We start from the raw sequence: 12,814 nt of genomic DNA, 5'->3' as shown, positions 1-12,814 counted from the left end.
TTCAATGTCTGTACTGCAAAAGCCGTGGCAGGGCATAGGGGCCTCTGGCCTCCTGGCTGCCCTGACTCTCTCTGTCAGATCAAATGCCTCCTCCCCTCCACCTCCTACTCCCCTCTTCACACTATAAATGGTCCAGGGCCCACCACTCCCTCCAGCTCAGTTGGTGTACCTCAACTCTTGAAGCAGCAGGCTCTGAGTCCTCCTGAGAACCCTGTGAGCATCACTGTGGCCGTTTTACAGCAAGGAAATTGAGATTCCAAAGAGAGGAAGAAACTTGTCCAAGATCATGCACAGCAGCCAGACCCCAGCTCCAGCTCCAGGTATTTCCTGACACCAAAAGCCCTTCTCTATATCGGGAAAGAGGGGCTGACCTTCAACTTTCTGCAGAACCTGGAATAGGCAGTGCCAGATCTAGGACCGTGACATCCATGGGGATAAGTCTGGAAGCTATGGAAGATACTTTGGGGGAGAGGGCAGTAGGGGAGGCTTTCCTCTCCCTCTACCCCAAGGATATGGCCTACTTTTCTGAGCTCTTTTCTAGACACAGAGAGAATCCTGAGGGCTTCCTGAGCAGTGGGGAAGCCATGGTAGCCCTGTAGGGCTGGCATCCACTGCCAGTGACAGACCACTAGGGGTAGCCAGCTGGGGCCAAGGTCCCCAAAGTTGTGTAGCAGCATCACTCAAGGAGCCAGTAGTAAAGTAGGTGCCATTCACGCTGAGGCAGGTTCTCAAGGTAGAAGCCCCAGGGAAGTTCTGACAGGGCTGGGGGCAGAGGAACTCTGGGGTCATGGGACTAGCATGGGCTGTGGATCCTGAGCAGACCTGGGTCATCAGGGAGGTCTCAGCTGGAAAACGGGTAGAAGAGCACCTGCCTCTCAGGAGTGCTGCCAGGGTTACATGAACTGAGGTTTCTGGCATCCATGTGGCAATAATGTGAGTTTTTCTTCCTCCTTCCACAGGACAGGCAATCCCAGGGCAGGGGCAACCCACAGGGCTGGCAGCATGAGAACTGCTCCGCTTTTCTGGACAACTGACCTGGGACTCGTTTAAGAATGTCCCAAGGAGAGCTTGTTGAGGAGAAGACTCTAAACAAGGGGGGGTATGATCCAGGAACTGATGGTGACTTACATGGGAGTCACCCTGAGCTGTCCCTGAGCATCCAGCCACAGTCCCAGTCACCCTTGCAGAGGGGTGCCTGCCCGGAGGCCATACCACTTGAGCCCAGGAGAGAGGGTCCGATGAGTTCCTCCACTCCTGCTTCATCATTCCCAACCCCCAGGTGAAGCTGCTCCAAACCTCCCGGCTTGTCACCTCCCTTCAGCCCAAGGGTCTCCAGTGGCTCCCTGATGCCTCTAGAGCAGTGTCCACACTCAGCCTGGCATTTATTATCCCACCCTAGGCAGGGCGCTTTAGGCTGCCCCCTGCCTCTCTGCCCATCCCCAGCCGCACCCTGCATCCCCAGCCGCACCCTGCATCCCCAGCCCACAGAGGCCGAAAGACCACTCCCAGGACCATGCCGTGCCCCCTTGGCTCTGACCTTCCAGAAGTCCCATCGAGTCCCAAGACCAAGCAAAGCCCCCACTCTCCTCTCATGCCTCCACAGCCCTGATTCTGTGACGACATCCTGGTCTTCACCCAGAAGAAGAGAAGGAGCCTGAGGGAGAAGTCACGTCTCCAGCCAGAGAGTGGGGATTCCAGATCAAATGGGCCATGGCTCCCAACATTTCCACAGCTGCAGCCCCTCCCCATCCTCAGGGCACAGCCGGGAAATCCCTTGTGTGTGTCCAGCCTTCAGGCAGCCCCAGTCCTCGGAGCGGCAGAAGGGGGAACATCAGCAGCCAGCCAGGAGCCTGAGGTCTCAGACTCGAAGCCCCCTGGGCTCCAGCAGACCTGCACAGGGCAGAGATGGGGCCTGAAAGCCCCACCCTTCACGCCTCCAGGCTCTCTATGCACTGGCAGCCCAGCGCCCTCAGCACCAGCCTCCCTGCACACCCGACCTTCTCTCCAGGCTACAGCCAGCGCCCTGTACACCACTCCCGGTGCCAAGCACTAACACTCCCCTCACCCAAAGGCCTCTGCAAAGGAAGCTCAAGGAAGCCTAATTGAGAGCCATGGAGGCCCCAGGCACAGTCACTGATAAAGTCCTAATTAGGAACAAGCAAAAATGGAAAACAGCTCTGCAGCACGTGAGAGCCACGAAGACCCGAGAGGGAACTCTGAGGCCAGGGAAGCTAGCAGACAGGGAGGCTTCATGTGGGGGGCAGACAGTTAGGCTGAGAGGCTGGCTTGTGAGCCTCTATTTACTCATTTATAAAACGGGAGTTAAGTGCAGTAAGGCACTTTCCAGCTCTGACCTTCCCAGGTTCTATCTATTCATCCATTCCAGCTCTCAAAGCCATGTCAGAACCACACCTGTGTTGATTTTCACTGCTTCAGGATCCACTCCATCCTTGGAGGGCTAGGTTTGGCCGGTCCAGGAAGTCACACACAGAGGGGAGAAAGTGCAGAGGCCCAAGAGTTACCACTTTTCCCTCGAGGTAATTGTACTCTGAAGAGGAGACATCAGAAGCCCTGAAGCTGGAACCCACAAGCTCTTCTAGGCCCCTCCAGTCCTGATGCCCTCCTCCTCTACCCCCAAATTTAGGGCCATCTCCAGGGAGCCTTCTTTTGTTCACAGCTCCATTACTGTACTAACCTTGTATGACCTTGGACGAATCAGCTGACCTCTGACCACCTTCCTTCCAGAGGGCAGAACCTGGGTACCTGTCCTTCTCCCAAACCTCTTCCCATCTACTGCATCTTGGCCTACTCCAGGCACCCCTCCCAGCTTCAGATGGGCAGGATTTATTCCGCAGAATTAGCTCTCTGAGAAAACCCACCTGACCATCAGAGTAACAGAAGGAAGAAAACCTTCCGGGTCAGGCCCTGAAGGGCAGGCATGGACCACTCATCCCTTGGCAGTGCTCCCAACCCAGGCCCCTGGCCTTTATGACTCATGTGCTGGAGAGAGGAGGGCCTTGTCTCCTGCTGACTGAGATTATATTATAGTACATAGTCACTGCCGAGAATCTCTGCACACCCCACACCCTAGGATCTCCCACCCGAGCATTCACCTAATTCCAATAAGCTTGAACCCCATTTATAGGAGCTCACCAAGAGGAGTTGATCCCCTCTCTCCTGGGCCCAGAGGGCAGAGCCCTAGCTCTATAGAATCTATCTCCAGAGGTGAGTTATATTTTATTGCATCTTCTCTGTGTGGAAACAGACACAGCTACTGGCTTTGTTGATGTTAACAGCTCCAGCAAGCTTTGCATCCACAGTTTAGTGAGTTCAATTTATTGTCAACGATTAGATATTAAAACCATATCAGGGGAGTCAAGGGCCACGTAAGGGTTGACTCAAGCTGTCCTGAGCCCTAGGTCAGACCCTGTTCTGGGTGGTCAGTGGCAGAGCCTATAGAAAGGCGCTCCAAAAAGCCAAATTTCCTGGGGCCCCATAAGGCAGTCCACATACTCACTTCTGTCCGAGAGAGGCTGGAGCAGCACTCTCCAGGCATACTGCACTCATTTTTGTTCCTCAGATACTTGAAGGTCTTTTCAGCCCCAGGGCCTTTGCACTTGCTATTCCCTCCATCTGGGATACCCTTCCTCTTGTTCTTCTTACAGCAACTTCTTCTGGTCGTTCTTCCTCAGCTGAATTCCCCTTCTTGGAAACCTTCCCTGACCTTCCTGTCCATGTCTGTCACCCCACTTTGGCTATGGACTCTGTCATTAAAGAAGGAGTTCTGTCTGCTTAGGTTGCCCCAGCCAATGGTCCAGGGAGGCTTGCCCATAGTAGACACTCTAGGTCAGCCCATCCCCTCATCTGGCTGGCGTGGTGACCAGCCCTGTGCCCCACATTCCCTGGATACCTTTATGACCCTGTGAGGAGTAGCTCTTCGGACCTGCCTTGGCTGCCTCCTCTGCCTCACTGTCTCCCCAGCAGCCCTGCTGCACAGCCCACTAGACCCTGGCCTGAAAGGGACCTTCAGAAAGAGAGGTCCCCAGAGCAGGTGGGCAGCTCACTCAGACAGGGGCCCTGACTGCAGCTTTTCCCAGGAAGACAGCCTCCTTTCTGAAGGCTTTCAGCCTCGACTCAATACTTCCCCATACACCATCAAACCCTACAGTCTTTTGTGTGAAGCGACATTTTCTAGGACCTATGATATGCTGAGAGCTCTTCAGGGCATCGCGCCTTACCTTTCACAGTCTCATAGTCCAGGGGCCAGGTGTTACTGTCCACATGTTCTAATGAGGAGATGGGCTCAGAGGAGTTAAGGGAGTTGTCCATGGTCACAGAGCAGAGCTGGAAGGGGCCCCAGGCTGTGTGACCCAGCTCAACTTCCATCTCATCCACAGGGAAATGCCTTGACCTTAAACCATGCTGAGAGGTGCCTGGCACTCCCTGCTCAGGTTTGGGGGCCAGAGAGCATGGGAGGTCCCCACCAAGGGCCCTTCCTCTAGCAACCAGGGACATAGAAGATCAGGGAAGGGTCAGGCAGGGTTGGGATTCTTTGGGCAGGGAGAGCATTTCTGTTAGGGAGGGGATCTTAGAGCCCCATGCTCCTGGATTCAGACCCCCTGCCCTGCCACTCACCACATGGAGGAACCTGGGCACTTAATCCCCATGCTACTCAAGCCTCAGTGACTTCATCTGCGAGATGGGCATAATCCCTGCTTAGAAAGCTATTGGAAGGACAGAAAAGTAAAGGAGGTCACATATGAGACATCCTGGCATACTCTAGATGCTCAAAACATGGGCTCCAATGTGTAACTGGAACAGGCCAAGCCCAGAGCTGGGTAGCCCAGCCCCTCACTCACTGGGCCTTTCTTTGGTGGGGAGACATGGCCCATGAGTCGAGGTCCCATAAACTGGAAGTGAGGCTGCACTAGGGAGGTTCACCACACTGGGGGGCTACTCCAGAGGGCAGCTGAAGGGCCTACCTTGCTCTGCACAGAGGATCTCTTCCAGGTCTGATGGTGGATTGGCTTGCTGGTCTCTCTGGCTTGATGTGAACACAGCTGAAGGTTGGGAGTGGATCTGGGGGCATAATCTACTTTATCCACACAGCTGCTGCATCAGGGGCAGGTATTTGGGGATGAGGCAGGCTCCCCAGTGCCTCCCCAATACCTCCTCATCCCCATCACCTCCTCTTTGTCCCAACTTTCTCTCAACTCCCCACCAGAAAGAGGAAAACAACCCTGCCTAAGAGAGCCACGATCACCCCATCATCTCTGCTCTCCTTATTAGCACTTGTTGCAGCCCATCAGACTGTGCAGGTCTGCCTGTCCGCATGAAGTCTGGACCCTTTGAGGACAGTGGGAGAAAGGACAATCTTGAAGCCATTTTTCCATATCAGAGCCCAGCCATGGACCCCAGCAAGTACTTAGTCATGCTGAGTCTCGGTTTCCCATCTGTAAAATGGGATCATACTGCACGATTTGAGATGTTAAGCGTCTAGTTCAATGGTCCATAAACTTTTTTAAAGCACATAAACTCTTGTTCAAATTAAATCTCAGGAGAAAATCCAGTACACAAAATAGCTCTGTTGGAAGCAGAGGCCACATCCTGAGGGTCCAGGGAGTCCAGTGTGAAAAGATCCAACTCTGGAGCCACCTGAAAAGGCCATACCAGCAAGAGGAGGTGGATAGATAGTTTGACAAACTAGCATCAAGAGCCAGGTGTATCTCTAGGGGAGGCAGATGTGGATATGGGGAGGAGAGAATGCATCCTCCACACATGAGATTGGCCAGGGAGCACTAAGAGAGAGAAGCTGCCACCAGGTACCCACTGTCTCACCCCTAAAGTCCCCACCCTGACTACCTACAAGAGATGGGATGAGGAAATGAGCGACCTCCTGCCTCTCACTGGTTAAACAGACTTGTTCTCCATTCTTCACATCCCATTCCTGCCTCCTCACCTTGCCTCCCCCATACCTGTCAGCTGGAATGCACTTTTCCCAAATCTTTGTCTATCCAAATTTGCCCTTCAAATTCACATGTCACCACCTCTTGGAAGCCCTCTATGATTGTCCCCAGCCAAAAGTAGCATCCCTTCCTCTGACCTCGTCCGGCTAAGAGTCTGAGGGCTCAGTTTCTCCATCTGTGAAATGGGAATGTGAGGACTAAGTGAGATGATCCAGGTAAAGCCCCCACATAGTCCTGGCATACAATAGGCACTCAGTAAATGGCAGCTGTTCATTATGATGTTGTGGTCTCCCCCTCCACCTAGGCAGGACCACAGCTGCCTCAGGGTCTGGCACACAGTAGGCATCTACTGAATACTCACCAGGTGATCAGCAGGTTGCCCCACACCCCAACTAACCTGTCCTGACCAGCTCCTATGAATCCCAGGAAACTGGTTCCCTTGAGTCACTGGTTGCCTTCTCCTGGTCAGGGGAAACAGAGAGAGGGCAGAACTGGCAAAGTCCTGGTAGCTGGGTGTGTCACCTAGCAGACACTTAAGTTGCATTGGTGACCAAGGTTTGGGGGCTTGGCCACCCCTCCCCTCTTCCACTGCAGTCCTCCCCCACCCTTGTGAGGATTACTCCCATTTAAGAGGTAAGAAAACTGAGGCCCAGCAAAGTGCATTACCTGCCTGAGACCATAGAGCATTCTCATAATCCACCAACTAGTGGCAGCATGTCTACCAAGGGTGCAGGGAGGATCTGGCCCTGATTAATCAATGTCTCATTTTACTGATAGGGAACCTCAAAAGGTGAAGTAGCTTTGCCCAAGGCTTCATGTAAACCAGAGCTGAGATCTCCTGGCTCCAAACTAAATAACCCCACCCCACTCCACACACAGGGTGGGAGGTGGGCTTCCCAGATCCTTCCTTGCCTGCTGGCCTCAATTCCAAGGGGTGAACATGCTGGCTGTCCAGAGGGACAAAGGGGAGAATTTTATCCTGCTGGGTTTGGGGGCAGCTGTAAGAACCCACTAGGGATTCAAAGGCTCAGCCCAAGACAGCCAGGTTCGGAGACAGCTACCCGGGACCTGTGCCCCCTCCCCACGCCTGCCAGAGAGAGAGAGAGTTTCAAGCAGCCCTGGAAGAATCGAGACCCCTGCAGAGGTTGCGGCAAGCTGCATTTTGAGGCTCAATTCCGACGCTGCAGTGGAGGGGCTGAATCGAGGGCGGAGAGGGGCTGGTGTGGAATAGCAATGAGCCAGGCTGCTGGAAGCCGGCCAGCACCAGGTTTGTAAGACAGAGAACGCTGCTGTCGGCTGGGTCAGGGGGAGCATCACTGGGAAGAAATGTCTCTCACACACACACACGTGCACTCACACGTGAATACACTTCTGATGGATTCTTTATTGAAAGCTCCTGGGGAAACCACATGAAGCCCGGGTGAATGCATGTGTCTGAATAGGCCCCTTGGCTTCTTAGCTCACCTGATACCAGCTAATTGTCAGCATTTGCTCCCATTTCACAGACAGCCACATTGAGGCCCCAGAGTGTGATGTGGCCAGGCATCCAGCCTCCCAGCCCTGGCTTGTGAGAGTTGTACCTGATGCCAGAGATCAGGGGGCCAAGCCCTGGGCTAGGTGTGTCGCTGGGCCAGCCTCCTCAGGGGCTCTTGGAAGTGGCCACACAGATATGGGAGATCCGCGGGCAATCCTTCCATCCTCTCCTCTGCTAATTACCTCTGCTGCACCCCTCCCCACCTAGTCATAGGAGGGGGCATGCCCCCACCAACAGCAATGGGCCAAGTATGGCCAATAAGAAACCTAGGAACGGCATGCAGACAGCTGAGCAGATGCCTCCCTGCTAGGACTACTGAAGCTCTGGTCTTGCATGTGGAGAAGGCAGTACAGGAGGAAGATCAAGGCCAGCCCCCGAGAGAAGCACAGACAGGCAAAGTTGAGGGGCGCACAGAGTCCCTCTGTCCCTAAGGCCCTGGTCCTGTGATTCTGCCTTCAGCCTTGCAACCTACCAGGCACCCTCCCCAGCCACTGGGGCATAAATTACCTCTTTGGCTTAAACTGCACGATGACACCTTCTGCAAGGAAGCCACGTCTTTCTTTCATAGCAAATATCAAGTCCATGATTCAACATGTATTTGTGTGATATTTTGTCCTTCTCCCTCATGTGTGTAAACTCCCCGAGGTGAGACTCTATCCTCAGCTTCCACTGCTGCCTTCCTTGCACCCAGCACAGGGTCTCCGGGAGTGGGCACTAAGTAGCCAAGTGAAGGAGTCCGTCTGCACCTCTGCAGCTTTGTGACTAGACAGACTTTACCTGCCTGTGCAGCTGGCTAGCGTTTCACTGGGCAGAGTACATGACAAGGGTTGGTCTGAACCACAGGCTCTGTGAGGCCCCCAGAATTCATTTGGGGACCTCAGGGGCCCTTCAGAAGGGTGGGCCACCCCTTCAAGGATGAAGCCCAGGGCTGGAACCAAGGTCCAGGAAGCCCATATGATGCTGTTCTGGAGAGCAGGTCCTTGGGAGTGAGACCCCATGGGTGGAGAAAGCCTGATTTTCTGGGTGGAAAGTCCCAGAGGTAGATTTGGGGCTGGGCTGCTTTTCCCTTGAGCAATTTCAGGTACTTCTCTCCTTCCTGACAGCTAAGGATGCTGGGGTGGCAAATGGGTGCTGGGCATGAGCCATGCACCAGGCACCCCACTAAGTACTTTACACATCATCTGCCTGATCCCCCAGATGTCTCCCCAGAGTGGACATCATCAACCCCAATACACAGCTGAGGAAATCAAGGTGGGAAAGTGGGGAGGCTTGTCCAAGGTCACCAGGCTAGGAAGCAGCACTCATCTCAGGTGGCTTGCCTGTCCCAGTCTTCTAACATCTCCCGCCCTCCCCCACACCCTGAGGGGAAGGGAGGTGGGGGAAGGAGTGCTGCAGGTGTCAGATGAGCTCTTGGGAAATGGGGAGGACAGGAGCTGGGGGAATATGTCACAGTCAGGGCCCCCCCTCGAGGCTGCCCACAAGGGCTCCCGAGGGCTGAGGGTCCTCCGTCGCTGGAGTAGTCAAAAGAGTCTCCAGCGTCCCGCCCCCTCCCCTCCCCGACATCCTTGCTGCCAAATGAAATCTGGCAGCTTCTGAAAATAGCTCAGCGCTGCAGCAGGCGCTCTGCCCGCCCTTCAGCAGGCTGGCACACAGCTGGGGGTGGCCACTGTGGGCAGACGCTGGCACACACCAAGCGGGGGGTGGGTGTCACACACGTAGCGCACCGGGCGGCACAGAGCTGGGGGCACGGGGCAGCTGCCATCCCTTAGCTCCCATGACCTTCCCATGCCTGGTGAGGCCAGGGTGGACCTGGAGGCAGCCTGGCATGTTTACCAGGCCTGAGGCACCCTGTCCAGCAGCAGTGAAATCATTAGTAGGTGTGAGGACATGCCCTTAGGCCACTTTTGTCCACTCATGTAGACAAAGAGAAACTCAGGAACAAGGGGAAAATGTCAAAATGTTGTTTACTAATATCTGGATGTAAAACCCAGCAGTGTTTTACAAATAGTGTAACCACCCTATTTGACGTGATCTAGGATTTCCCTGCCCGTGAGAGAAGCGTAAGGAACCAGCAAACAGGCCGGGGGTCAGGCACTTGCCAGGCCCATATCAGGCGTTCAGCACCCTGAGGCTGCCTGGGCAGTGTGGGGCTGGGTGAGCCTGGACCAGCAAGGAAGGGGCACTCTCTGCTCCGACTCTGCCAAAGCCAGGACCAGACCCTCTAAGCGTCACACAGCAGCCCTCCACTGCCTCGGGTCTGACCCGGAGTATAGAAAGAGACCCCTGATTAACCGGGAGCCCTTGGCCCTGCCCCGAGCTATCCACTCTCGCAAAAGTGCACCAAGAGACAACCCCTGCCTTCAATCAAGACAGAGTAGAGGATGAACAGTTAAGGAAAGGCTTTCCTGCCTGGGATCTGGTGAGCAGGTGGGGGTAGGGTAACTGTTTTAGCTTTTGTCACAGTGACATTTCCGAAGTAAAAAAAAGGGGTTAAAAATACCTCCCACTCTCAGTGAGACGAGAGGCTACTCTTTGGGTGGGGGTTAGTAACAGGATGCTGGGCCCAGGGACTCTGTGCAAGGAGAACTCCAAGGGCCCTGTGGGATGGGGTTGCAGCAAGACAGGGCTGGACCACCCAGAGAGCCAGGCAGACTGACCCTGCAGCCTCAGGGAGACCAAAGAGGGGTGAGCCTGAGAGAGGCATGCAGCGTGAGGGAGAGCAGCCTCCCCAAGAAGGCAGGCAGACCCTCAATTGCCCCTCTCCCTCCCTTGCTCACTCACTCAGCATTCAGAGACAGCAACTCTGTCCCTGGTCACCATGACAACCAGTGGCCGGATGCCTTTCCCAAGGCCAGGCCCATCTGCCCACCCTCCAGGGAGCTGTTTCCACAGAAGGAGGGAAGCCCAGCCACAACTCCCAGTGGCCTAGAAGTCTAAGGCCATGCCCAGGGCAGGACAAAGTCACAGTTCATTCAGGCCACTCTGGTCAAAGGCACTGCAGCTGCAGCAGGTGGCTCCCTAGCCCCCAGGTTTTGGCCCTTGTCTAGGGCCTGAACCTGGGCTGGAATTCTGAAGGATCAGGGTCACGTCCCCCCATCCTGAAGTTCCAAGTGACAAATTAAAACATAACAAAAATAATCCTTTTGTTAAAAACCATGAGCCTGGGCCCTTTGGGTCAGGCCTCAGGCCCCTCCAGTGTGTCCTCCAGGCAGAGGCCCAGCTCCCCCACAGCCACATGAGCTACTGATTGTTGCAGCCCTGAGAGGCCGAGGAGCTGCCTGCCTGCTTCTTCCTCCGCTTGAGGAGCCGGTTGTTCGAGGCCTGCAGGTCCTTGATCTTCACCTGGTCGTAGTCCACCCGCATGGTTGCCAGGGCACTGGTCATTTCCTCCTGGGGACAGATGTGGGTGGAGGGCAGGTACACTGACCTCAAGAGACATCACCTCCTGCCTGAGTAGCCCCTTAATAATATCAGTGATGGCAGTGACCATCTATGCTGCCCGAGTGCCCCCTGTGTACCCAGCACTGGGCCCATCCCTTTGCCTCATATGATCCTCACTCTAGTCCACTGTGGTAGACACTGAGCTTATCCAAAAAGGCACAGAAAGTATAGTGACTCCCTGGGACCACACCAAGGGTAAGTAGGACAGGGACTTGGACCAATGTCACCTGCTCAGAACCACAAGGCCTGCAGGGGATGCCATCTTGCTGTGCACCCAGGGCACCAGCGCCTGAAGATTGTGCCCTGGTTGCCGCAGGCTCTGAGCTGCTGCCCCATAGGCTCAAATCTGGCCTCCCCTAAGTCTAAAAGCAGGCTGACCACCCTCCCAAATGTTGCAAATCATAGGAGGGATTATGGCCAAAGCTTGGTCAGTTTGACCCCAAAGCCCCTCTTCACTGAGGGCATGAGCCAGGAGCACCACCCTGAACGGGGTAGTGCAGCCCAGTGCTCCAAGTGCCACGGTCAGACAACAGCTGCCGTCACTGACATAAGGCGAGAGGGGGCCGAAGACCCAGGTTCTGGGTGGTCACCACCGTGGAGTCCCTTCTTCCAAAACCCTGCTACTTGCAGGGAGGCTGAGGGAGAGTCCACCCACCTTGACTTCATCCCAGTGGTCTTTGTCCTCCTGCAGCACTCGAGCTGTGTGGAGTGGAGTCTGTGGCACCACCATCAATTGCTGGAAGGAGCCCCAGGCCCGTGGATCAGACCCTGCGGGCACCCGGGACAACACTGGCTGCCCCACCCCACCCCCTTTCTTCCAGTCTCAGATGGGGAAACGGAGACTCAGGGAGGTGAAGGAGCCTGACATGAGCGGTGGCAAAGGCAGGTTATAGGTGGGGCACTACCGCACATCTGTGGCCCACGGCAGGGACTCCGGAGCCATCACTCTTCTGGCAGCCCTGCTCAAGCTCATCACCCTGCCCACCATAGGACGAGGTGGCACTCACGTTGATCCAGGGATGGTTCATGAATTGTGTGATGGTCAGCCTCTCTGTGGGGTCTGTCTTCAGCAGGAGGCGGATCAGCTGCTTGGCTAGTGAAGAGAGGGGAGTGGTGAGGCTGCGAAGTTCCTCAGAGCCAGTCCCCGCCTCCCAGAGACCACCAGCTCTGCACACGCTCCCAAATTCCTAACCCACAGAAACAGTGAGCTAATAACTGTTCCTTGTTTTAAGGCATTAAATGTTCCGGGTAATTTGTTAGGCAGCAATAGATAATTGATATGAGGCAGACTTGTTTGTGGTTTCCAAAGGGAAAATATGAACAGGAGTTGGAGGAAGTTTTGAGGAGGCAGGTTTTGAGCCCGTTTGGCAGATATAGAAACTGAGGTTCAAAAAGGTTAGGTGACTTGCCTAGGACCACAAAGCTGGGATGTGGGGGAAGCTAGGATCTGAATACAGGTCAGTTTGACACCAAAGTGTTCTCTCCCAGAAGGAAGGCTTATGGGGTCCAGCGGAGCAAGCTGGGGCAGAGATTCACTCACCATCCTCAGAGACCTCCGACCACTCAGGATTGGGGAAGCCATACTGGCCCAGGCGGATCCTCCTCTTCATCCCCGGGGAGATGGCCTGGCCCGTGTTGGAGTAGAAGGGCGGGAAGCCGCATAGGCTGGGGAAGGGCAGAGGTCATTCGGCACAGGTGTGGGGGAAGCGCCAGGGTGGACCCATTCTCCTCCCTCAAGACCCTGACTGGGGAGACAGGCAGCCAGACACCAAGGCAATAATACCAGCCCTCGGAACTCTGGTGTTCATCCCAGGACCACCATCTGCCCTTGGCATGGGGAGGCCTTCAGGGAGCCTGAAGAAGAGGTGTCCCA

The 12,814-nt window shown here is 55.1% G+C and overlaps 1 protein-coding gene across 6 annotated transcripts in view; it reads right to left on the bottom strand.

The window, feature by feature from the left end:
* Nucleotides 1-9,446: 9,446 nt before the first annotated feature.
* Nucleotides 9,447-12,814, bottom strand: part of MAPKAPK3 (MAPK activated protein kinase 3) — a 37,849-nt gene continuing 34,481 nt past the window's right edge. For 5 of the 6 annotated variants that reach the window (XM_036867821.1, XM_036867822.1, XM_036867823.1 and 2 more), the window contains 4 exons: nt 12,482-12,606; nt 11,949-12,034; nt 11,597-11,677; nt 9,447-10,890 (listed from right to left, as the gene is read on the bottom strand). In XM_036867821.1, coding sequence (XP_036723716.1) covers nt 10,741-10,890; nt 11,597-11,677; nt 11,949-12,034; nt 12,482-12,606 — 442 coding nt within the window. In that variant the 3' untranslated portion in view covers nt 9,447-10,740. Of the gene's footprint in view, nt 10,891-11,596; nt 11,678-11,948; nt 12,035-12,481; nt 12,607-12,814 lie in introns of those variants that run through there. The other variant, XR_005021716.1, reaches the window with a different exon arrangement.

The sequence above is a fragment of the Balaenoptera musculus genome, chromosome 11 (genome assembly GCF_009873245.2).
Source record: "Balaenoptera musculus isolate JJ_BM4_2016_0621 chromosome 11, mBalMus1.pri.v3, whole genome shotgun sequence".
NCBI lineage: Eukaryota > Metazoa > Chordata > Mammalia > Artiodactyla > Balaenopteridae > Balaenoptera > Balaenoptera musculus.
This window is presented reverse-complemented; position numbering and strand designations above follow the sequence as displayed.